Genomic DNA, 27,302 nt, shown 5'->3' on the forward strand with positions numbered 1-27,302 from the left:
CAACTCTACTAGACTGCTCCAAACCAACTCCAAGGTGACAAAGAACCTCCAAAATTTCTACTGTTGCTCGAAAACTCGATGTTGTTGCAAAATTCTCCAAGATCTCATATGCTCACAAACACTAGAAATTAGATGTGTGAAACAAATAGGAGCTTAGGCATGCTTTTATAAGCTTAGGGTGGCAAATTTAGGAGGGAACCTATCCATGGGTTGCAAAAAAACCATCTCCAAAATCCACCTCAATATGTTCATTATAATCTCGCGAGTTTAGGTATTTACTCAATATGTCAATAATTCATTCGTTGGACTTTTCATAATTGGTTAGCACATATACTAGTGTAGTGCATGCGATACATGCATATGTAGCTATCATATGCATGTCTTGTATGCATGCTAATATTTCTATGTTCCTTATAACTTGAGGTGGGTCAATACAACTCTTCCAAAGCCATTGTGCTCCTTTGAGTCCATCACGGCTACTTGATTGCTTTCTCAAACATGACATATTGAAGTCAAACACAAGCCTCCATGGAAGATACAAGCTGTGCCTATGCCATCTAGTGCTAAGTGCCTTCCTCCAAGATGTCGAAATCTCTTCATGCCTGGGCTACATGAAGAAGCCACGAAGTTTCGTATGTCTCTAATGCATTGGGGAGCTATGCCATACGAACATCCATACAAATTCAAGCATTCAACAAGCAAGTCGAGTCCACTGTGTTTGTCCTTTATAGAACAACCAATAGTCATTCACATAACATGTATTTGACATCACATGAAGCACCCCCAAGAATGGCGTGAACACTATAAAGTAAACCCAAAAGCTAATACGCTTTTGTTACGAGGAAAGTCTTTTCACAAACACCTGTCTTGCTTGTTTGCTTCTCCACGAAGCTTGCCATCTTCAAATTTGAATTTACTACAATCTTGTAATTGATGTAAACATCATTCTCCATCAATGCATCATACCTCACCTCATTAAAACAATTGGAAGTCTCACAAATGGAAGGAGAAAATGCAATATGATTAGTATATCTCCTTGGAGGTATACTTGGCCTCCTTAAAGATGTAGGTTCTCCTACATGTTGCTGTGTATCCTATATAGTGTTTGAGTAAGTCTTCTTAGCCTCTTACAGGTTGGAGTAAAAGGTGAGGGCATGTCCACCTCCAATCTCTCCTCGTCCACTTGTGAATATGATTCATATCAAACATCTAAGTCAACCTATGGAGCAACAACCTCCTCCTCTTCAATCTTTGAAGCATATATCTTTGAACTAGAGGAACACACATCCCCATCAAACTTCACTTTTCATCTCACCACAACCTCCTATTATGTTGGACTACTGATCCTGTAAGTTGTAGAAGTATCATTGTATCTAACAATAGAAGATGCTATCATAGCTTTTTGAACCTCGAACTAACATCTACTGCTTATGAATTTGAAGGAACATAACCTTGGATCATTAGCAAATTGTGAAACTCCATTCCTTATGGCAACATTATAGGCCAGAATCTTCAGACACTACATCATGGGCTATTCGAGATGTCCTTCAAAGGTAATCACATCTCCATATAGGACCAAGACAAGTGGATCAAATCTATCAAAATCACAAAGAAGATTTCACGAAGCCCATCCATCCTAAAATACGAAGCTCATTGTAGAAGCAACAACCCACATAATGGTATCATCAACTTCTAATCATAGGTATCTAGCCCGATGACCTCAAAATATTTGGAAATTGAAGCATACACCTCAACAAGGTTACCTCCCTCCTTCCGAGAGAATTTTGATGCAAGAGTAACATCTATGTCAACACTATCTCCATGAGAGAATCCAACAACCCTATCCGTGTACTCTACATCACTCCTATCAGCTGCAAGTCTGAAATCAATCATTGATTCCACAATAGGCTTTGAATGTGTCTGCATGGCATCCTTTTGTGCATGCTCTACACATGCCTCCTCAAAGACTAGAGGCTCACCTAACTGCTTGCTTGGAATGTACAAGTGCCACATGATCAACAAAGAAGTGTAAGGGAAACTTCATCTCTTCTTGCACAAAGTTATTACAAAGCTTCGCAAAATTCAAAAAGGTCTTTTGAGCAGAAATAACTTGGAGAAAAGGCATCCAAGATGGAGCTAGTCCAATCAAGGCAGTGCACAACAATTCCTTGTCCTACACCTTCATCCCTATGGAAACTAGTGCATCGGTCGACTCTATGGCTTTGGAACCAATCATTGATTCCACAAGTACATTGTAGTAAACAAGCCAAATTAGCAAACATATGCTTATTGTTTGTCTTCTTTACAATGTTATGGATGAAGTGATCCTTCAATGAAGCATGATTTATTTGCTTTTCCTTGGCCTCCTTTTTGACATGACCAACAAATAGTGTCGGATCTGAATCCCAGTTTCCTCCAAAAGCATTTTGCAACCTAAGCTTCCAAGGTATGAAATTGCGAGCACCATCTATCACACACTAAGACCAAGAGTCGTCATCATCTAAATTTGAAGCACACCTCAAAGTATAAACAGATACTGTGGCAACCTTCTTTGTGAAGAGCTCGACTCAAGGATGATCTCTTGGCCATCCATGAGATTGTTTCGGACAAGAACTTGTGATCACTGCTCTATTAGGATTGCCACCCTCTTGGGGTGCATTTGCTGCAGGTCTCAATAGATGGAAGGTAGCTCCCACCTTTGAAGAATTATGGACCGCTTGCAGTCAAGAAGAACTAAGGATTTCTATGGTTACCAATCCTGAAGGAATATCAAATGCATACATTGCTCATCATAAAGGAAAGAGATTGAAGGGACCAAGGAAGAAAGTTGACATATCCAAGATAGAGTGCTATCAATGTCATACGAAAGGTCACTTCAAAAGTCACTGCCCCGACAATCCAAAGAATAAGAAGAGAGGAAGGGATTGAGCCAACCTTGCTATAGGAGACTCAAAGAAAGTCAAGCTCGAAGATCGTACATTAGGTATTTACACTATTATGTCCTTTGCTTGTAGTTTTATATATCTTGTTTTATATGTTTTAGAATTTATAGGTTTTTAACTTATTTTGGAAAATACATTTTTTTATTGTTTTTATAAGTTTGTAGGTATCCCTCAAGCTTTGGAGGGAGCCTCCAACAACTACCTAAGATAAGTGTCTCATGTCTTTTCAGTTTTGGGTTCATGTATTCATTTAGGTTTGATTATATTAAATAGTAATCACCTTTCTCCCTCTATTTTCTTAATTGGGGAAAACATCTGCAAGGAGGATCTCTTAAGACAAGGATAGTCAAGAAACAAAGGTATGCTTTAAATACATTGATTGAAAGGATTATTCATTTGATAATCTATTACCAACTTTGTTATGACTAGCTATATTGAATCTTAGTGATTCTTGCTTTGGGTGATTCATCTCGTGATAAATCTACCCACCCCACTCATATTCTTAACTGATTGTATAGAACCCTAGACAGGTTATGGAAAACCCTAACCAAAGGGTATGCTAATGTGAATGTCAAAAAATCCTAAACTGCTTAGGGTGATTGTGAAATGCTATTTGAAGTTTTTATTGATGATGTCGTGTTTGGGATTTTGGTATGATCAAAGAATCCTAACTTGTTAGGATTGAATGATAAGGTCTAAAATCCTGAACTTTTGAAGTTTTGGTAATGTTGGGTTTGCTATGTTTCTACATTGAAACCCTAGCTCATTAGGGTTTGGTGGAATGTGTGAGCAAGACCGTTATATTGTCTTAGAAATGTTTTCCTTGGTATGGGTGTGTTTGTTTGATCAAAACCTAGTGTAATCAAGATGGTTGTGTGTCTAACTCTTATTGATCATTGTGAAGATTGGTTTGACTAACACATGATATGAAATGTCTTTGCATGATGATGAAATCTAGGCATATATAGATATGTCCTTTTGGTTGAAATCCTACGTTGGTCTAGGTTAGATGTATTAATGTTGTTGGCCATATGATATGATTATGAATAATTATGATCTCCTAGTCATTGATGGTCATAAGTTTTTGGATTTAATGGAAGTCCTTGTCTGAGGTTCCAGGATGATGATATTTTGAAATCTGGGGTTTTACAGCTAAACCCTAGTGAAGTTAAATTGTCTAGTTACTAGTATGTGTGATATAAAAACCTAAAATCTATTTAAATGATTGTTGGAAAATGAAAATCTAGGGTTTTGCAGTTAAATCCTAGTAGTGACATTGTCTAATGTGTGTAATATAACAATCTGAGATCTATGTATTTAATGATTGTTGAGATTGTGAAAATAGAGTTCTAGGGTTTTGAAGTTGAACCTTAGAAAAAGTAAAATCTCTGAAATATGATGATTTGAGATTTGTGTAAGATTGCTAAGATTGTGAAATTGGAATTCTAGGGTTTTGGAGTTAAACCTTAGTTGAAGTAGAAATATCTGATATATGATGACTATATGATAATTTGAGATTTGTGAAAGATTGTTGAAATTTGAATTTTTGGTTGAGATTGATGATTGATCGGAAATCTAAGGTTTGCAACTAAGCTGTGATTGACTTTGATTGATCCTTTTTATGAAATCTAGGGTTTGTATAAATCCCTAGTGAGAAGTCTAACATATGAATTTTGAAAGGTTGTTAGATGCCTTGTAGATCTATATTTGTGTGAACTGTTTCTAGGGTTTTCTATATGTTAAAGTAAGGTATGTCATACCTTTGGAAGCAACATTGAAACCCTAGATGGAATGAAAAGTGTTATGAAGTAATCTAGGGTTTATGATAAAGTCCCTAGCAAGATGTTGAAGAGTATATGTCTCTTGTTTGTAATTAAGTATGGGTATCTGATATGTATAAAGTTGAAATGCTTCTGTAATTCTGATATGGCTAACATCATGCTTCTATAGATTTGGTTTTACTCGCTGTTTAAGGTGCAGGTACACAATCTTCATTATGGTGAAGATGCTCATTGATGTGATAAGCATGATGGGGATGATAATAACTCTAACGAAATGGGTGGAAGCCACAGAAGATTCTCCGATGACGAAAAGAAGAAGGTGATCACCCTGAATTAAGAGGAAGATTGAATAAAAGAGATCTCCCTAAGATTAAGAGGGAGTCCGAATGAAGAGGTGCTTCTTGGGTGAGAGGGAGGGCATAACTTGGTGTAAAATTGAAGAATGATTTTTAGAGGATATGTTGCTACATGGGAAGTAGGATGGAAAAGTGTATGATTGAGGAATCTTCTGTCAAAGATTCGGTTGATAGTCCTACTATGAAAAGTTGAGAAGCAACATCAAGTTGTTTGGAAGACCCCAGAGGTTTGTATTTGATTATGTACATGTGAAAGTATATTATTGATTGGGGTTGTGTTTGTACAGGTGAATCTCTCGAAGGTTTTGATAGCATGCTAGTTACCAATCAGTTTGATTGGGAGAGATTGGTTATTCTTGATCTGCTAGATCAAGGGGTATTGAGGCTTTGTGAGTGAAGCATTGCCTGGGAAGACATCTCGCTGACACTTTGTGTTGATGTCTGAGTCCTAAAGTTGGAAAGATGGTGTTGGTTATTGAGCTTTGTTTTGGATACACACCTGGATTTTTGGGTTGATGGTTAGCAAGTAAGCTTGAGGGTACCTAAAGGGGCTGAAAGCTTGAGTCCATCTTAGTCCCACCTGGATAGATTGCCTTGGTCAGGAATCTAGTCCATGGCATTGTGGTGCCTAAACTGTTGAGTGACTGTTTGGATAGATTGCCCTGGTCAGGAATCTAGTCCATGGCATTGCAGTGCCTAAAGTTCTTCATGGTTCATATAGTTTGAGATCTTCCATTGTATTTGTACATTATGAATACCTCCCTAGTTAAGAGGGAGTGTTGGAAAATGTAATTATGTTCGGTCTTCAATAATGTACTTGAGTCATCATGTAATGTACTTGTCAAAAGAATAAAGAAAATAATAATAATTATTATTATTGTGACTTATTAAAGCATGGGTTTCATGCTTGGGTCACCTTGTTTTAGGTCAAATTCCCCTTTGTGGACTTCTAGGATTTATTCTGAATCTATAGAGTCATTGTACATTTAAAGAGACCATTCATGGGCTTTTGAATCATGTAAAAAGGTTAAGTATTGAGTCAAATATGAAATATGTAACCTCCACACCATGTCGGCCTAGAAGAAGATCAAGTTGTACTAAGGAACCTATTTGACCCCACAAGAAGCCTATAAAAGGAAGCTCATCGAATTCATTTGGTGCAACATTGTCTCACACAAGTTCGAATTGTATTGTAGCTAGGAAGAAGTGCGAAAATCTCTTGTAGCTGGGCAAAAGTGCGAAGTTCTCTTATAGCTGGGAAAAGGTGCAAACTCTATTGCTTGGAAGCCGAAGTGAATGAGAGTTTGGAGAAGTCTAAGGAGACAAGGAAAATCGAAATTTTGGTGTCTCTCTCTCTCTGTTTCGTGTCCTGGATTGGGAGATCGAAGTCTTCCAAGTTTTACTATTGCCGAAAGCTTCTTGTTGCCATAAGTTGCTGGAAAGAGGTCGAAATTCTGGGAGGCTGACTTGGTGTGGAGGGAAGGTTTGGTCTTGGTCTAGGGTGAAGAGTCTGAAAGAATACTATTGAAGGGAAGAATTATCTTGACTGGGTTTTCCCCTTGAGGGGGTTTTGCCTTGGCATGTTGCTAGATCTGGTGCCTATTGTTTTATGTGCTGTTGCTTTTGGTAATTGCCTGATGAACTAAAGAAAGAAGATATAAAGAATCATAATAATAAGAAACATCACAAGTAACTATCAAGAACAAGAAAATCTTTTTGCCTTTCTGATTTTCTAAGAGGGTTTGCTCTCTAAGCCCAAGTTTCTCACTCTTTTGCTATTGCTGTAATTTTTGTTTCATAACAGTGATACAGAAGCCCTGAAATCTTAGGTAATTGGTAGAAATACTTTAAATTTGCAAAATAAATTTTCCTAGGATTTTGGCCACTTGGGTATTAGGGATCTAACTAAGATCTAGTAATTTGCTTGCTGGAATTTTTCTTCATAACTGAATATTTCAGATCCAATATTTTCTGAACACTGCATCTTGAAGGATTAAAATTTTCAATTTTTCAGTTTGGCAAAGCTAATTCTAGGTTTTGGGCACAATTTGGGACTTGTGGCATTGATAAATCACTGTTCACACACTTGCTTACTGCTGTAATAAGTCATTTCAGATATGAATTTTGTATCTTAATGTGGTCTAAAACACATAGTTTACATTAGAAAAGGGTTGAGCATCTTATTGATCATCTATGGTTATCATAGGCTTGTTTTTTCTCCAATCTAAAGTGATTTTCTTACTGATGTCATACGGATAACAAGTGCTGATATTTCTAAAGTATCACTGCTGATTTTGGTTATTGGAAATCTAACATTCACTTGTCTTGTCTTAAGCTCTAATAATTGTCAAAGTTTGCACTTAAGACACTAACACATCTAAGTTTCTAAATCTTGTTTAAGTTACTTTGGCATTTGAAATCTAATTGGCATTGGGATAAGAACATCTTGAATAATTGTGATTGGCATCTTGTGGTTATTTGCTAATTGACAATTGGATAATTTGTCTTAAGTATCTTGTGGATTGATTCATTGAGATTGATTTAGTATTTTAAGTATCTTGTAATTGTTGTTAAGTACTCTTGTCATTAAAGGCAACTTGATTCATCCATCTTACATTTCATTCTAAGAGTAGTTGCATTTGTAAATTACCTCCAAGCATAAGCTTGGTTGATAGACTCTTAGGACAACCCTCTCTTATTTAACTTGAGGGATTCAACCCTTCTTAGTGGTTAACACAATGACTTTGTAGTCGTTAGAGCCACAGTCTTTGTACTGCTGGAGGCACTGGGTGGTTGGAGCAGAGGGGGATTCGGGAGGTATCGTTAATCAGGCCACTGCCTACTTCCTGTTGGCTTCCATCTCACAACCTATTTCGAAGACTGTTTCTCAAAACAGTTAAGGGAAAGGTTCCATCTAGATTAGGCATATAATCTAAAACTATGAATTTTAGGCAACAATGGTTTGTTCTATGCTTTAGAGCAATTTTACTTCAATTTCTTTATTAGCCCAATATCAATATCCAGTTTAGCAATCACATCAACATGATAGTAAAATGCAGATAGAACATAAACATAAACAGTAGAAGACAAGCCAAGACAAGAGGACACAAGATGTGGCACCAACCAGGGATGAACCTCAATGTGGGGAAACCATCGATCAATTCTTCTTTTAGTCTTCAATAGTTCAACAGAGAGAGATAATACAATTTACAAATTATGATAATTTAGAACAACAACAAAAGAGCCCTAACTAGAAAAGTCAACGCTGGTCAACAGGGCAGATTTGACCCTCAAAGATTCAATCAACTTCAGTCAACTTCGGCCTCCAAACAACAAGATGAAACAACCCTCAAAATAGTGAAATTTAGCCCAATCAAAGTTTGGTCAAACAGTCAACCTGCGGTGAACTGTAACCACAGTCAACGCTGGTCAAACAGTCAATGAATTGCCCAATTTTTGTGCCTAGAAATGCGGCCTGCCCAATCAGAGATAACCCTCACAAAAACACAATCAAATAGGTCAACGCAGCCCAAATCAACCTTCTGGAAATTCTGTCAAACTCGGTCAATGCTAAAATAGAAAATGCCCTTCCTTTCCTTTGCACGTGTGGAGAGAGGAGCTGCCCATAAATCCGTACTGAATTAGATGAGGAGAGAGAGATATGTGTGAAGATGAGTGTGTCCAAATGAGGGTGAGGCATCATGTATTTATAGGCTAACGTTGAGGATGAATAGACATGACTGTTGGGCTTCTGAGCCTACATGAGTTCGCTGGCTGACCTTGACAATTTTTCCATAATATAAATAAATTCATATCTTCATTTGTACATGTCAAAATTAGATGATCTTTAGATCAATCCTACACCTCTCGGAGAGAGGAATCCAAGAAAAATATCAGCTGTCATAAATAAGATGACCCATGTGGAGTTTGGCCCTAGTTGCCAATTTTAACAAAAATTAACAAAGATCCTTGCATTTCACCTAGATCTTAGGACTTGTACTTCATATAGGTTATAGTTCATCATATAAGCAACAGTGATTCATCGGTTACTTGGTCATAATTTATAATAAGCAAGAACTTTTGACTCCATAAGGCACTGGTCTCAATTCTAAATCTAATCGAATCCTTAATCTTGCTAAATTTTCACCAAGTAGCTAGGCCACTCAACTGTGTCTCTTGGGCAAGTTGGTTCCCAACTTGCTTTCCATCATCTCATTTCCATAGGGACTACCCCCCATAGCTCGCTGTTGGGAGACAACTAGAATAGAGTGGGCGGGGATCAGAGTGACAACCCCCGCCCTGAGCCGTTGTCGTGGTGCCTGTACAATTCAAGCGACAACAATTTTTGGCGCCGTTCCCGGGGATAAGTTTAACTTGTTCTCAACGCTTCAATGATAATCTTCCTAATCTTATAATCCTTGTTGCCATTCATTAGCCATTCAAATGACACAACATTTTTTGGCGCTATTGCTGGGGACAAGTTTCTTGTTGCCGGGGTTTGCGACAATTTTCAATCCTTCATCTTTTCTTTTTAGCCGCCAACGCCACAACATTTTTTGGCATCATTGCCGAGGATAAATTTATTTTAGTCTCGGTGCTTCAACGACATTCTCCCTAATCTTCTAATCATTATTCAGTAGCTCGTCAAGTGGCACAACATTTTTTGGCGCCGTTGCTAGGGATAGATTTTTCCGTTCCCGGGGTTTACGACAATTTCTCAATCTTTCAATCTTTCCATCTTTCTTCATTCCTTGTCCCGTCAACGTCACAACATTTTTGGCATCTAGCCTTTCATCATTCCTCATCTTTTCATCACCTTATGCTTTATGCTCTCACTAATCCTTTCATCTTGTTCATTCACACTTTTAGCGCCTTGACATTTAGGTTGGTCTCCTGTTTGGGTGGCGACTACACTTATTCAACCATTCACAAGAGCCTACTTTAGAAGGAATGCCATTAGCTTTTTTAACCCCGCTCTCGATCCTGAAAAGGTTTTAAGAGCTCTGTTAAACAAATTACATTCTAGAGAGCAACTCAATTTTCTCGGACAGGAAGCCCTCCCTGATCTCCATTTTCTTTTCATCAATCCTCCAAATCAAGACATCATGGGTGACTTTTACAGGCCTTGCAACTTCACCAACATCTAAGGGTACCCACATGACTTGCCAAATGAATCTACCATGAGTAGGCTGTCAATCTTCCAAGGAAATAATGCCATCAATGTTGAAGCACATATAAAGAAATTCGACAGTTTCATCCAAAGATTTGCTCATACTACCACATACAACCATGAAGATGTCAGAATGAAGTTGTTTGTTCTATCCTTAGAAGATGATGCTCTTGATTGGTTTCATGACAAAGCTGATAATGCCTTTGATTCTTTAAGGACCCTCCTTGATTCATTTAGAGATAAATATGGGGATAGGAGAGAAGGAAAATATTTGGTCAAATAATTCAACACTATTAAGAAAAGAGAGAATGAAACAGTGGACGAGTTTAATCGAAAATTCAACAAACTTTTAAAAAGGATGACTCGGGATTACAAGCCTCTCGACAAGACAATTTTGGAACAATATCTTGAGGCCTTCCAAGTCAAAACTCAATATGAGATAAGATACACTCACCCGAATACTCCAGCTGTTGCCCAAAGCACTCCTGAAGAGTTAGAGAAGGACAAGAAAGCCTTAGGAAAATGAGAAATCCCAAGTTTTGAAAGAGTTCAAATCAAGTCTAAGGGGAAAGAAGTTAAAGAAGAAGAGTCAGAAACAATTAAAGAGTTGACCCAATTAGTAAGAGAAATGAATCTTGAGCATACCAAACAAATGAGTGACATGCAGTCCAGGATGATTGAGATGTTAAATATACAACCCAAAGGCGATAATGATCCTTGGCCAAGAAGAAATCCTCCTGCTGAGCAAAGTCGTCCTCATCCTCAAATTAATATGTTCGGAAAAGAGTTCCATTTGCCTTTAAAAGATTGGATGGAAGTTATTGAAAATAACCATGATATTGAAACTCTTAACTTAAGCAATATGGAAAATGAAGATTAAGATTGGCTTGGAGAGCAATCTGCTTAAGGCATAGCTAAATCGATTCTTGATTTTTTTAAAGCTAATCCGAGTTTCAAATTGGGGGAATGGATCAACCAAGTGAAAATATATGTACCTATAAGTCAGATGATCAAAAGACCAGTTCAAAATAAATTGGTCACGAAGGATATCAAAGGTTCTCCAGAAAAAATTCCTTGAGATGAGCACCAAGCTCCCCCTTCCTCTGTTGCATGTAAGGATTGTGCCAAGGTCAAGGAAGTTTCAGAGGAAATGTCCACTCCTAAGGACCTTTTAGGAGAGCCTATCGTAATGCAGTATAGCAATGGAAATTATGCTATTCTTTCTGATCCATTAGATTTGCCGAAGAATAAAATAGAGTCTGAAGATCAAATGTGGCACATGTGTTTTGATGGTGCTCGTTCAAAACCAGGTAAAGAGGCTAGAATTGTTTTAACTTCACCTCTGGGGCATGTGCTCAAATTTGCTTTATGTTTGGAATTTGAAGCTGCTAAAAATGTAGCCGAGTATGAGACTTTGTTGTTGGGCCTAGAAATAGCTAGGGACCTTAGAATAAATTCATTAACTGTGAAAGGTGACTCAGATCTGGTCATCAAGCAGGTCAAGGGTATATTTTCATGTAAAAGTGATAGACGCAAGAAGTACACAAATTGAGTTATTCGATGCGTTTTGCCTACACATTATCCCTAGAGAAGAAAATGATCAAGCTGATCGGCTTACTGCAACAACGTCCACTTTCCAAATATCTGATAGTTTAATAAAGGATGAAGCCAAAATGGAAGTCATTTTTAGACCATCAATTTTGGATAATGTGGAACACTCGCAAGTGTTTAATGATGAGAAGAAAATTGTCTGTTTCCTTAATCACTTGGACGAATTCAAAAATTTCCAAACTTGTTCTAAGTAGGAAGGGTCTAAACTCAAAGAGAAAGATATGGTAAATTGCACCATCGGGAATATGGTGGCCATGGAACAACTTTTCGATAGAAATGATGCCACCAAGAAGTCTGACGAAAAGAAGATGGATCCTGGAGAATTCATCGAAGTAAATATTGGTTTTCCCAAAATCCCAAAAATGGTTAAAATTGGCAAAGGAACTTCTGAAGAAGAGAGGGAGGATTTAATAGATCTGCTCATCGAATATCGAGATGTCTTGGCCCTTTCTTATGATGAGCTCAAAGGTTACGAGAAGGATTTTATTTAACATACAATTCCTTTAAAAGATGAAGAGGTCAAACCTTTTAAGCAAAAACTTAGGCAAATCAATCTTGAGCTGGCCCCTCTTGTTCAAAAAGAGTTGCAGAAAATGCTTGCTGCTGGTATCATTAGAGAAACTCAGCATTCCTCACGGTGCTCGAACCTGGTAATTGCTAGAAAGAAGGATGGTACTATCAGGCTATGTGTGGATTTCTGAAATCTTAACTTAGCTTGCAAAAAAGATAATTATCCACTGCTTAACATGGAGAATTTGCTGCAAAGGATAACTGGGTCTGGTATGATGTCATTATTAGATGGTTTTTTTGGTTATAACTAAGTTTGGGTTAAAGATGAAGATTGTCATAAGACCACCTTGGGGTACTTTTGAATATCTTAGAATGCCTTTCGGGTTAACAAATGTAGGAGCTACTTTTTCAGAGGGCTATGGATTATGCTTTCAAGGGTTTAATTGGAAAAATCATTGAGATCTATCAGGATGACCTCATTGTTTTTTCTAAGGATGGTAAAGCTCATATCAACCATCTAAAGCAAGTTTTTGACAAATGTTGTGAATTTGGCATATCATTAAACCTGACCAAGTCTGTTTTTGGGGTAACCAAAGGGAAATTATTGGGACATATCATTTCCAAGAATGGCATCAAGATTGATCCTGAAACAATTGAGGCTATTCAACAAATTCCATTACCTCATAATCTTAATTCCTTGCAGTCTTTCCTTGGTAAGACAAATTTCCTCAGGAGATTGATTCCGAACTATGCTAAAATTGCTAAACCTATACAATGTCTTCTAAAGAAAGATGCAAAGTTTGTATGGAAAGATGAGGGTAAAAGGGGGTTTCAGGACATTAAAGATGCTATAGCTAAAGGTCTTGTCTTGGTCAGCCCAGATTATTCAAAGGACTTTATGGTCTTCTCATTTGCTTCCGAAGACACTATAGTAGGTGTTCTCTTACAGAAAAACAAAGATGGCTATGAGTAGCCAATTGCTTTCATGAGCAAACCCTTGCAGAATTCAGAGTTAAAGTACAACATTATGGAAAAAAAAGGCTTATGCATTTGAGCCTTCTATCTCCCCCGAGCTTCAGAAACTGGAAAGGATCGAATGGTATAAGGACATCATTTATTATTTGACAAATCTAACTTGTCCTGATCACTTGGTAGCCCATAAAAGGAGGGCTCTCAAATTAAAGGCATCTAAATATTGTATCTTAAAGGATGGCCTTGGATGGAGAAATCCGGATGGGATAATACTCAGATGCATTGATGAAGATGAAGCTAAGAAGCTTATCACTAAGTTCCATGCAGGATTTTGTGGAGGGCACTTTGCAGCAAAAACCATAGCCCACAAGATTCTGCGTGCGGGATATTATTGGCCCACCATTTTTTCAGATGTGCCATGGATCGAGATTATTAGCCGTCAACATTATACTATTGTAAACCCATTCTGCAAAATTTTAATGTAAATGATGCTAGTAAGACCATGAATATATGTAACAACCTAGGGAGGTCTATTATTTTGGCGATAATTTCATCTTGGGAGGTTTTTCGTCTCACTGACTCATCTGTGTTTCTAAACACGGATGGTTGACGAAGTTTTTCCCTCCTACCTCACCCCAACGCTAGGGGGAATTTTTCGTCAAAGTCTTAGGTGAGTCATAGTGTTCTAGTCGAGTCTTATGTAAAAGTGATTTGGGAATAATTTAAGCTAATTGGCTAAATTATTTTATTACAAATCACTTGGTCTACTAGATCATATTGTGTCACAAAATTGGGTAAATTATTTGAGGGTCTAAGCTAAACGCGTATTCCCCTTTTGAGGGTTGACTTGTAAAAAACCTTATGTAAAAAATATTTTAGTGCATGGTCCCTCATACTTAGACACCATGGCTAAAATATTAGAGGGTGGAAAAAATATTTAATCTCCTCAAGTGTCAATTAATTAAATTTTCTGGCAAAATTAAATTAAAATCCTAAGTCAGAAATTTAATTAATTAGAGTCAAAATTAAAAGTCTAGAGAAATTAAATTCTCCAAGTGGAAAAATTCGTGGGTATTAAAAGAATTAATTTTTGGAGATCCTCCACCAAGGGAATATTGGATATTTTAAGAAAAAATGGACCTTTGGACCTTGGTGGTTAAGTCAAAGTCAAATTTTTGAGGAAATTAGCTCAAAATAATTAATTTTGAGCTAATAAAAATGGAATTAAATGAGAAATTCGAAAATTCCTCAAAAATAAAAATTCAACAACTAAGATTAAAAGATGATCAAGTGTTTTTCGACGGCCAAGATTATTTTGACAAGGATCAAGCCAACTAGCCATTATTTTCCACTTGGAGGATTTATCTATAAATTAGAGAGTTGTTTGAGTCTCTAGTCATCTGATATCTAGAGACATATTGTCCCGCTTTGAACATTTATTTGAATCATAATAAAGACTTTAGGGTGTAGTTTTAGGTGTTCCGTGTTCGTTGATTTGTAGTATGTGTTGGGTATGAGCTTTTCTATATTGTGCTGATTAATTTTAAAATTTGTTTTTCATTAGATGGGGATAAAGTCATTCTATTGATAGATTTTGGGTTTCTCTTAGATGATTTGATTCACCATATTGCCTAACAAATTTTCTTGAGAAATATATATAGTGTTTGCAGTTTCCCCAGTCCTTGGTCTCCAAGTTCACAAACTGTGGGCATGAATTGACTTTGTTTGGATTCCAAATATTTACGTGGTTGATTTAAATTTTGCTAAGGCTATAATGTGCATTAATTTGCTAAAGTGTTTTTAGACACTTATGAAAGAAAAAACTCCATAAAAATTATTTCTCAAAATTTATTTCAAAAAACCCTTGTATATTTGAAAATTTGTAAATAGATTTGTAAATATATTTTGTAATTTTTTTTTTTAATTGGGGTTTTGGGATTTTAGAAGATTGTGTATATATTGGGGTTTTGGGCATTTTATCTCCATTCTGCAGGTGAAATCAAGAGAAGGAACTGGAATATGGCTAGATCTCGGCCCTTGAGGGTAACATCTAGCCTTTAGATTTTTTTCAAGGGAAGTCACGGAAGAATTTTTAGAAAATTGAAGAGCTGAATCAAAATATAATTTTGGAGGCAAGGGTTTCAAGTTTTTAGGGATCCTAGCGTTGGTTTTCTCCTCCTAACCCTCAGCGTCACCCCTATGACCCTCTGCATCACCCTTTTCAGCCTCCCTAGGGTTGGTTGTAAGCCTTAGGGCTCTTGAGGGCCTTCGCTTGCCCTCGGCTCCGCTTTTTCCTCTCCGTCCAGCCTTCAGCCTCCCTTCCTCAACCCTCCGTTCCTCTGTGGCCCTCCGTCCCTGCTTCTCTCTCTTCTCCTCTCTCCTATCCCTTCCCTCCAAGACACAACCCTCAAGGGCTTGCGGCAGGCCTCCAAGGCCTTTTTCCTTGGGCCATAGCCCTTAGGTGGCTTTCGACATCCCTTTGAGGGTATTCTCGCTCTCATGGCAGGCCTTTAAGGCCTTTTCCCTAGGCCATTAGCCCTAAAAGTGCCTCCTCTCTCCAACGTCTAGCCTTTTGGCCTTCCCCTACTCTTCCTTAGCCTCTAATCCTCTTCTAGCCCTATTTTGACCCTTAGGCATTTCTGAAATTTTCAAGACTTAATACTCGGTGGGTGTTGCAGAGTTTTGGGCTCAAAAGGATTGATTTGCAGGTGGCAACCTCATTGCAAAATTATGGCAAGTTTGGACAAAGTGATCTTCAAGGTCTTGGGCCTAGGGTTTGCTTTCTAAACCCTAGTTTCTCACTGTTCTGCTACAGCTGTAATTTTTGTTTCATAAAAGTGATACATAAGCCCTAAAATCTCATCTAATTGGTCAAAATACTTTAAATTTGCAAAATAAAATTTTCCTAGGATTTTGGCCACTTTGGCATTAGGGATCTAGCTTAGATCTAGTAATTTGCTTGTTGGAATTTTGCTGCATAACTGAATATTTAGGATCTGATATTTTCTAGATACAACATCTTGAGGGATTAAAATTTTCAATTTTTTAGTTTGGCAAGCTAATTCTAGGTTTTGAGCACAATTTGGGACTTGTTGGCATTGATAAATCATTGTTCACACACTTGCTTATTGCTGTAATAAATCATTTCAGATCTGAATTTTGCTTCTTAAAGTGGGCTAAAACTCATAATTTACATTAGAAAAGGGTTGAGCATGTTATTGATCCTCTGTGGTTATCATAGGGTTGTTGTTTCTTGAATCTAAAGTAATTTTCTCACTGTTGTCATACAGATGACAAGTGTTGATATTTCTGAAGTATTACTGCTGATTTTGGTTATTGGAAATCTATCATTCGCTTGTCTTTGTCTTAAGCTCTAATAATTTTCAAAGTTTGTACTTAAGACACTCACACATCTAAGTTTCTAAATTTTGTTTAAGTTACTTTGGCATTTGAAATCTAATTGAAATTGTGATAAGAACATTTTGAATAATTGTGATTGACATCTTGTGGTAATTTTCTAATTGACAATTGGATAATTTGTCCTAAGTATCTTGTGGATTGATTCGTTGGCACTTGTCTTGTTTTAAGATTGTCTTCTAGTTGTTGTTAAGTACTCTTGCCATTAAAGGCTAATCACAATTTAAGTACTTAAAGACTAAATTAATCTTAATTCAAGTAAATTCACTCATCCATCTTACATTTCATTCTAAGAGTAGTTGTATTAATAAATTACCTCCAAGCATAAGCTTGGTTGATAGACTCTTAGGACAACCCCCTTTCGTTTAGTTTGAGGGATTCAACCCTTCTTAATGGTTAACACAGTGACCTTGCAGTTCAGAGCCACGGTCTCTGCAGGGCCGAAAACATTGGGTGGTTGGAACACAGGGGGAGGTATCATTAATTAGGCCATTGCCTGCTTCCCATTGGCATCCCTCTCACAACCTAATCTGAAGACTGTTTCTCAAAACAGTTAAGGGAAAGGTTCCATCTAGATTAGGCATATAATCTAAAACTAACAAAGATCCTTGCATTTCACCTAGATCTTAGGACTTTCACTTCATATAGGTTAGTTCTTCATATAAGCAGTAGTTATCCGTCCAATTACTTGGTCATAATTTATAATAAGCAAGAACTTGTGATTCCACAAGGCACTAGTCTCAATTCTAAATCCAATCGAATCCTTAATCTTGCTAAATTTTCACCAAGTAGCTAGGCCACTCCACTGTGTCTCCATGGAAAGTTGGTTCCCAACTTGCTTTCCATCATCTCATTTCTTTAGGGATTGCCCCATAGCCTGTTGTTGGGAGACAACTAGAACAGAGTGGGCGGGGATCAGAGTGACAACCCCCGCCTTGAGCCGTTGTCGCAGTGCCTATATATATCAAAGCTTTATCCCATCATCAGTAAAATCTCTAGCTCTCCAAACCCTAGCTAACACCAAAGATCCATAAGTCATAACAAGCTAGCATTAGCATCAACAGGTTTTGTTGGCTTCAACACGTCTCCTCGAGTGTTCAGCACATGCTTCTCTTCTCCATAATCAAGCATATTAAGTAAACACAAGGGTGTCCAATTCTTGTTTCACAAAAGCCACAAGAACAATGTTTTTTTTTCGTGTAGAGTTAATTACAAATCTTGGCTTCATTGCCTCCTTTAGGCTATAACCCAACTTTAGAAAACCATTGAACTTCTTCAAGAATCTTGTTCCAAGGCAAAGAGTGATACTACAACGAAGGGTACAAAGAGAGAGAAGGGGGGGGGGGGCAATGTGATACACTCCTCAGATATCCAACATAAGATTTGAATAAATGAATGGAAGGACTCTTTGCCTCCTCTATTTATATTAGAGGAAAAGGAGGCCAACAATATATAGTGGGCCAAAACCTCGACAAGCAACTTAAATTTGCACAAGTATGCTCATTGTTGACAAGTGGAGCATTTTCTCTATAAGTGATACATTCAACATCTAAGGTGAAGACGTCCACAACAAAGGCTTTAATGCATGAACTCTCCATGGAATGTGTCCAATGCTCCTCCATCACAGGCCTCGAAAAGCGCTAATGCTTCTCCATGTTGGAAAATATTGTAGCCATGGTCAATATTTTCATCATCAAGAAATTGGAAAATTTGAATTTTTATTTTGCCTTCAAAAATTGATCAAGTCAGCCTCCTATTATTAAAGTTGGCTGGGCCCCTTGGAGGCACCCATTCGACCCTCCTTGAAAGGCTATAAATAGGAGATCACTTATCCTCATTTGGATATCGATTTGTGTCCTGGTTATCTTTGATCTAGCGAAGGCAAAAGGAGAAAAGGAGGGCCGAATTTCAGAAGGAGGGCTTGATACTTTATTTTTATTCTTGGTTATTGGTTTGGCTAGTATCTTGATATGGTTGTTTTTGATGTATTGATGAATCTTGAACTCTCTCTCTCTCTCTCTCATAAGGAAAGATTTTGGGTTTTTTCCCATTATGGGTTTTGCCCTGGCCTAACGCCTAATTTCTTTGACTTTTGTCTCATTGTCTCATGGTTATTTTCTACTGCTCTTTCATGTTTAATGGTTGATATTTTCTTCTATATAACTGCTTAATGATATTGAATGAATGTTATGTGGAATTAATGCTAATTGATCATTGGAAGTAGTTATCATGTTGAAGAAAATTTATTCTAGCTTATGCCCTAGAAATATCAACATGGTATCAGAACTTGGTTAAATGAGCAATTGAGAAAATCCGAAGCATCTATGGATCATCTCTAAAGGTTTGGTTCTATAACAAGTATTTGTGGAAAAGTCAAAGTCATCCATGTTTTGTGATCTGAATCAAATGATCATGATCTGTGGAGAAGGTTTAAAGTTTTGAGCATAATCCCTCATCAAAGGTCTATGGAGAAGTACTATGTTATGGAAAAGAGATTCGAAATTCTAAAGTATATAATGGTCTGAGCCTTTGAAGTTTTGAACCAAGTGAGAAGGGCTGCAAAATTTTTAATTGTTGAAAGAGGGCCGAAAGTATTGTACATAAGGTCAAGAGGGTTTGTATGCTAAAGAAGGTTTGAAGAGTGTTTTGATCCTCCTCAAAACTCTGCCCGATGTCTCCTATGCGAAGTTCTGTGAAAGGATTAGTAACACAAGGTGAAGTCTGAATCTCTGAGGATTATCCGAGTAGCTATATCTAAGTGGCATTGAAGTCACCTATACTCTTGCAAACCCAAGGCATCGATCCTCTGTGGTATGCGAGCTCCTGTGGTATGGGAGATTCTGTCTTATGCGAGCATCTTTGTGGCACATATTCTCTATTATGCAAGCCTCTTTGTGGCATGGCATGCGAGCTCCATTGAGGCACCATTGCATTATGGAAAATAGTGCGGACTCGAGGCTTTGATTGTCTGTGGAAACTATATGAGGATTCTCTGTGGAAAAGGCACAAAGTTTGAGCCTTTCTCAATGTATGTAAATTGGTACAAGTTTCTAGTGGTATGTCACACAAGTAGGGGCTCATTATCTCCATTTCATATACAAATTCTATGGCATCACTTGTGCATCTCATCTCTGTGGCATCTAATCTCTATATGTGAGTTCTCTTTGTGGCATGTCATGCGAACTTCTCTGAGGCACATTGTACTATGTAAATTTGCGGACTTGAGGAAGTCTAAGCCTTATCTAGTAATCCGAGTTATGATCCAAACTATCTCTTTGAACAAAACACAGACACTTATTCTCTGTAGAGGCATGAGTCTATGTCATATCTCTTTGGAAGGGGTCCTAAGACTGTGTACTAGTCTGATCTATGGAAAAACATCCAAGCCTTACTCTTTAAGAAGATTAAAGCCTCTCTCTTACAAAAGTCTCTATCCGAGTTACAATGATACTATTATCTCTCTGATATTGCTATTTTACAAATGCTAGTAAGAAAATCTGTATTAACTATCCAATGTGATCTGAGCTCAATAATCTGAGTTGCTGAGATGACAATTTTGATCCAAACTATCTATGTTATATACATAGAATTTGTGTTGTTTCGAGTATGAAGTTTCAAGTTACAAATTAAAATGTTAGTTGATCTTATGTATGAAGAAATGTGAGCCTAATCCAAAGGTTTTGTATTTCTGTTTAAGGAAACTAACCCGAACCTCTTTGAGGTTTGTTCAAGATAACTTTTGAAGGCGGCCTTTTTCTGTGCTCAAGTATGTGGAGAATTTAGATTCTTGGTGTAACTTGATACCGAATCTCTTGTATACATAAGAGAAGAACGAATCACATTGAAAAAGGGTCGACCTAGTTGATTTGGAAGCAAAGAAGTAGACATGATCCATTCTCCTCTGTAAATATCCAAGAACATGCCGCTGATTAAAATGAAATAAAAGAATTTTTTTGATTGGAACGCTGAAACTTACGACATTGGAAATAAATGTAGGATATCAAGGCTATACCATGATAAGAGGATGAAGCTCCTCTTCAAAAGCTTAAAGTCTAATCAAAATTATTGCTGACGGATTTGAAATTTGTTGAGATTGCAAATCCTAGGGTTTGGAAGATTGAAATGATTTGAAAAACCCTAGTAAGGGTTTAAAACAAGGAATGCCCTAGGGTTTACGATAAAAAACCTAAGTTTGATCCCTCATGATGCTCAAGAATGATGAAGTTGAAAAAGAATGCAAGGATGCTGATATTGAAAACGAGAATGATGAAGATAAGCGTTACTCATATAGGGTTTGTAAACTCTAAATTGATCTTGAAGAATTATTAGGGTTTGAAGTCAAAACCCTAGCTATACAAATTGCAAACCCTAGCCAAACAATTGTTAACCCTATCTAGACAAAAAGGGTTGGAGAAGAAAGCCTTGGGTTTATGGATTGATCGCTTCTGCTTAAAAGAAAGAAGAAACCCTAGCTTCTAGAAGATTTGACATCTTGATGATGAGGTTGATTTGCAAGTTGGATGCAAGAAGACTAAATATTAAGAGGGAGCTGACATGTTCTCAAAAGATAAGTATCTTGTATTTCTTTTATTTTTTAAATTGTTACTGATGATGTGGATGATGTGGACAAGGTCAATGTGGACTTCTTGATGATGATATGGACTCCTTGATGATGTGGATTTCTTGATGATGATATGGACTTGATGATGTGGACTCCTTGATGATGATGATGTGGATGATTAACTCCTTGATGAGTTGAACGAGGTTGACTAGACCCAAGAAGACTAAGATCAAGAGGGAGCTGACACATTCTCAAGAGATAAGTACTTTCTTGATTGTTTCTATTGTTGTTTCATTATGAGTCTCTTGTCTTTGTATATCTTGCTTGGTTGTATTTGTTCTTCCATGGCCTCCTAGTGAGGATTGCAGGTACATAATGAAGACTGCCAAGGTGTGGCAATCGTTGGAAATGGATGGAAGAACAATGTGACAAGAAGACTCGTGATTGGATGAGCTTTGGACTCAGAGGGAGCAGACAAGATCAACCTAATTGAAGCATGTTTTGATCCATGATGTAAATAAGTCAGTTGTGACTTCCAATATGAAGATGATTAGAGTGATGCTGATCCAAATCTGCTAAAGATGAGCCTGTGACTTTTCTGCTGTGTTTTTGACAAGGGCTGAGGACCTCTCCAGTGTAAGAAGAAGCTGATTGAAGAATTATAAGATTGAAAGTGTGGCACGAGGCTGGTGAAATCCTTGCTGAGGCTGTGGCATGATTCCTCTTGTTTTTGTTTAGGTATCTTGTAACCTCATGTGATTTATGATTAGTTTCATGGATCCTCTTGTTTTATTTTATGAGGAAGATAATGTTGATATGGTAAGTTGGAGCAAAATTGTTGGACCATGTGAACTTTTCCTACATCTGCAGCAGCTATAAATCTCGAGTGGTGCTGACCACGTGAGTTTTGAGTCTTGACAGTTTTGGGGTTTTGTTGATTGCCATGACAGTCTAGTAGAATGGTTGATCACAACTTTGGTGTAGGGTCTAATTAGGTGTATTGCATATTAACTTTTCTTGAACAAGTTTTCCTTGAGCATTGTGTTGCAAGGAGGTGGAGACCAATCATAATAAAATGGACCTTACTGGCAATACATGCACGAACATAATTGACCACTCTAGTGGGACCTACAGGACGATAAAAAGTGTAGTAGCCTGTTTTAGGAAGCAAGAAAAATTCTCAATATCAATCAAGTTATCAACTCATGGTTTTTCTGTACACCAATTAAATGTTTACCACATGAGGTGGTGTGAGCTGTGTGTGCAGAAGCCCTGTTATTCTGAACTTTGATATGGCGCAAGGCTTGCATGGAGCTATCAGTGTTATGAAAAAATGTCAATCTCTGAAGCTTATCTTTCAGTGCTCATTATTCAAAGTTTAACAGTCTCTTTCATAATTTGGATTTCAATGTTCAGTGTTTAGATATTGATGACATTTTTCCTCAATGTTTGAATGCTATAACTGAGTGCATAAAACTGATTGTTTGAAGGTTGACGTTCAGTTTTGTATATCATAGTTCACTATTCAATATTTGTAATACAAATGTAGAAAATAGTTGATTCAATGTAAAAACTGTGGCGCATTGTTTACTGCCTTGTATAACTTTAAAATATTGTAGCTTATTATTGATCTTGAACCTTTATTAATAGATATGATCTTGTTTATATTTTAGCCAATCTGGAGATTCTGTGAAAAATAATGACCTTAAATGACCCTAGCTAGTTTGTGTACCATATACTTTAGTCTGATTTCTTTACTGTATCACATGCATACTTTTCATACGTTGGGGCTGGCACACATATGTGAATCATGTTGTGGTAATGTTATAAATAAAAATGTAGCATGCATGGCTAGAATAATGAGTTAGATATGTTGGGGCAATTCAAATGATCTTACATGTGATCGGCCTCTGAACATTTTCATGAGCAGTCGGTGACTATTTTTTTCAAACTTTTGCAGAGAGCTCGACAGAGGCATGGAAAAATATGGTTGTCAAAGACAAATTTTGTTGAAATTCGTTCGTTTTGGCATCTATTTAGAAGTTTTGATAGGATGTGGACCTTTTTTATACTGGCACTACAGGTAGGATTGGAGTTCTTGAATTTCTATGTGGAAGCAGTGTAGGATGTTGCATTCCACAATTTTCACATCAATTTATCTAACCTTGCAATTGCTATCCTTACTTGGATCTTCAGGCAATGATAATTATAGCATGGCATGGTTCAGGCTCGCCAACTGAAATATTCTATGGATCTGTCTTTAAGGAGGTTCTAAGTATCTTTATAACGGCAGCTATTCTGAAGCTCTTGCAAGGTATATACTATCCGTCTTTGCTTAGTAGCTGTCAGTGTTTAGGCCTGCCTATTTAAGAATGAATTTAGATGTCACATAGCAAGTGCTTATGGATGTATTTTGTTCTCTCTTCTTATTTGATTTAATTGTGTCTAGAAGATATTCATATACCCATCTTATCAGACACACAATTTGTTCTTAAAATTAAAAAAATATATATTTTTAATGCCTTCCAGGCATAGGTTACATTTTTATTGCATATGTTTTCGGAATCTCCTTTTGTATTCTGAGGCTTATCAGATCATATAAAGATTGAACAGAGGACACTGTACACATGAAAAGGGAACCATCGAGATGTCTTTCAGTAGGAAACATCATACATCTTCTTACATATGTGAAATTGAAGAGGACAAGGAGGTTATGTAACCACTTCATGTTTAAGTACTATGTATTTTATGTGAAGCAAATTTCTAAATACTTTTAAATGACCATTGTTAATAATTACAAAAACTTCCTCCCTTAATGGAGATTCTGAAGTTGGGAGTCATGGAAAGACCCTACTATGAGGATTCCGGTTGAATGGTTGACTGGTCTCCCTCAGGGTCACTTGGAGAACACACTGAGGGAGACCAGTCAGTTCAATTTCTGGAGCGGGGTTAGCTGAGAAAATGAACCAGTGGTCTGGTGAGGAGTCAGGAGGCGGCAAGTACGGAGCAAAGAGGAAGGATCAACCACTGGAGATCAGCACTGAGGCAGGAGAGACAGTCACAAGGCTTTTCAGGCGGACACAAATGCAACAAAAGACTGCGCAGTCGCTTTCTTGGCCTGCGTGGGTGATGCAGAGGGGCCCAGGGCTGATGCAATCAAGCAGGGGCTGATGCGAGGGTTTGAGAGCCACGCAGAGGTCAGCCGGGCTGACGCTGGGATTGGAGAAGTGTTGGAGAATTATTTCTCTCTGTGGGTAAGCCAGTTTGGCACCCTGTTGTACAGAAGAATCATTGAATAATAAAATCCTCCTTGCTGCACTGGTTTTCCCACATTGGGTTTTTCCGGGGACTGTTGTCCAAAATATCTGTGTCAATGTGTTAATGCTTGTGCATATGTTTGTTTCTGTATTACAGTGTGATATCTGCAACAATATTTATTTTAATGTTTATTGAAGTAATTTCATAAATAACTTATTGTGGAATAAGTAGGAAAAATAAATCAGTTGCTGCAGTGATAGAATTTTCACATGGTATCAGAGGAAGTAATCAGAGACAGAAAGGGAAAATCAGTTATGGGTCGAGACCACGATGCAGAGGCATCCACGTCAGGGGACTCACACAGATTTTCAGAAGATTGCACAAGAGAAAGAGATTTCGATTTCTCTATGTTGGCTTCCAGGCTAGAAGAAGTGGCGTGTATGACTAGTGCTGCATCATCAGAAGTATGGTATATAGATAGTGGAGCTTCGTGGCATATGACGGGAATCAAGGAGTGTTTCTCAGAATATCGAGAAGAGAAGATGAACTTTCAGATCACCATGGGGAACAAGGCAAAGTGTACTCCAGTAGGGAAGGGTACCATAGTTTTTCAAATAGAATTGGGAGAACGGTTCCATGCTACAAATGTGCTGCATGTACCAGGATTGGGGATGAACTTACTTTCCGTGTCGCAACTACAAGGCGGGCTATGGTCTTTCATCTAGAAGGTATAGGTATAATCAAACAAACGAAAAAAAAAAAAAAAGGGGGATGGGATAAAAAATAATAATCGGATGATATTTGTATAATTATAAATAGAATCATCAATTGAACTCATTTGGAGAGGGACTGGAGACAAATGACACTGAAAGAATAGGGTTACAGAAATTAGTGATCAGATCTTGATAGGATATCAGAATTTGGGAGCACTAACAGGATTTACGGAACTGAGTGTATTAGATGATGTGATGTGTTCTGGAAAGTATGCTAAGGCAACATTTCCTAGGAGCAAACACAGGGCCAAGAGTGTACTAGGTTTGATACACTCTATATCTGTGAACCTATGTCCATCAAAGCTTTTAGTGGTGCCGAGTATTTCCTTACCTTCATTGATGACCACTCAAGGAAAACTTGGATTATTATTTTCTAAAAACCAAGGATGAGGTTTTCTGTCGATTCAAGGAGTTCAAGGTTCTAGTAGAGAATCTGATTGGGAAGAAAATAAAAGTTTTGCGCTCAGATAATGGTGGAGAATCTGTCAATAAGGACTTCACTGATTTTTGCGCTAAGGAGGGCATCAGAAGAGAGTGGACAAATCCATATAATCCGGAGCAGAATGGGGTAGCAGAAAGATTCAAAGAAAGAACAAGACTATTGTAGAAGTAGCTAGGGCCATGATGTATGATCAAGATATGCCAAAATTCCTGTGGGTAGAAGCATGCAACACAACAATGTATGTTCAAAACAGGACTCCTCATCGGGCAGTTCGCAAGATTACTCTAGAGAAAGTCTTCACAGGGAAGACACCTGAAGTTAGTCATTTCATGATATTTGGGAGTCTAGCATATTGTCGCATACCCGAAGAAAAGAGAAGAAGCTGGATCAGACAACGGAAAAGGGATATCTGGTGGGATATAGCGAGAACGCTAAGGCATACAAAATCTATCTTCCAGGAGCAAGACGGTAGTAGTACGACGAGATGTAAAGTTCATGGAAGACAGGGCTTTCAGAAGATCTCGCGAGATGCCTTCCGAGGAGCAGTTGAAAGAGGAGCCATTGGTTAAGCCTCTTCAACCAACATAAGTAAAGAATTCTTCCTCAGGACAGGAAGATTCTCAGGATGAGGAGGAGGAGCGAATAGAAGCACTTGCTGGCAGAGGAAGAACTAGCAGGGAACTTCGTCAGATTCTGCGAGATGCAAAGGACTTCATCGGTGCGCCAAGAAACAATAAGAGGGAGCAAAAACAACCAGATAGATATCAGGCATTAGTAGCTCAGGATGGAGAGCCTGCCAGTTTCAAGAGGCAGCTCAACATCAGGTTTGGCTAGATGCGATGGTAGAGGAATACAACTCCATAATGGTAAATGATGTCTGGGAGGTGGTGCCAAGACCTCAAGACAGATCAGTGGTAGGTTCAAGATGGATCTACAAGATCAAATACGCTACAGACAGTAGTGTTGAGAAATACAAGGCCAGGTTTGTGGCTAAGGGGTATGCTCAAAAGGAAGGGATTGACTATGAGGAGACCTTCGCCCCGTAGCCAGGTATACATCTATTAGGACCGTGATATCTCTTGCAGTCCAGATGGGATGGGAGATCCATCAGATGGATCTCAAAACGACATTTATGAATGGGGTAATAAAAGAGGAAGTATACATTGAACAACCAGAGGGCTTTGAAACTCATGAGAAGAAGTCTCATGTATGCAGATTGAAGAAAGAAAAGCCTTGTATGGGCTGAAATAGGCACTGAGAGCATGGTATGGTCGAATAGATGGCTACTTGCAGAAGATGGGGTTTGTCAAGAGTGACGCGGATCCGAATCTCTACTATCTGGTTGTAGAGAACGAGCTGCTAATCTTAGTATTGTATGTGGATGATCTCTTTCTGACAGGATCATCCAGACTCATTGGGGACTGCAAGAAGAATCTAGCCACAGAATTCGATATGAAGGATTTGGGACGAATGCACTACTTCTTAGGTTTGGAAGTTTGGCAAGAAGGG

The 27,302-nt window shown here is 37.9% G+C and overlaps 1 protein-coding gene across 1 annotated transcript in view; it reads left to right on the forward strand.

The window, feature by feature from the left end:
- LOC149169770 (callose synthase 3-like) overlaps nucleotides 1-23,690 on the forward strand; it is a 91,137-nt gene extending 67,447 nt beyond the window's left edge. Inside the window, exons 13-14 of the mRNA XM_089425331.1 lie at nucleotides 23,281-23,403; nucleotides 23,517-23,690. Of these exons, the coding sequence (XP_089281457.1) occupies nucleotides 23,281-23,403; nucleotides 23,517-23,690 (297 nt within the window). The remainder of the gene's footprint in view (nucleotides 1-23,280; nucleotides 23,404-23,516) is intronic.
- Nucleotides 23,691-27,302: the final 3,612 nt, after the last annotated feature.

The sequence above is a fragment of the Pinus tabuliformis genome, chromosome 4_2 (genome assembly GCF_031772625.1).
Source record: "Pinus tabuliformis cultivar Carrire ecotype Pingquan chromosome 4_2, CPIR1, whole genome shotgun sequence".
Taxonomy (NCBI): Eukaryota; Viridiplantae; Streptophyta; class Pinopsida; order Pinales; family Pinaceae; genus Pinus; species Pinus tabuliformis.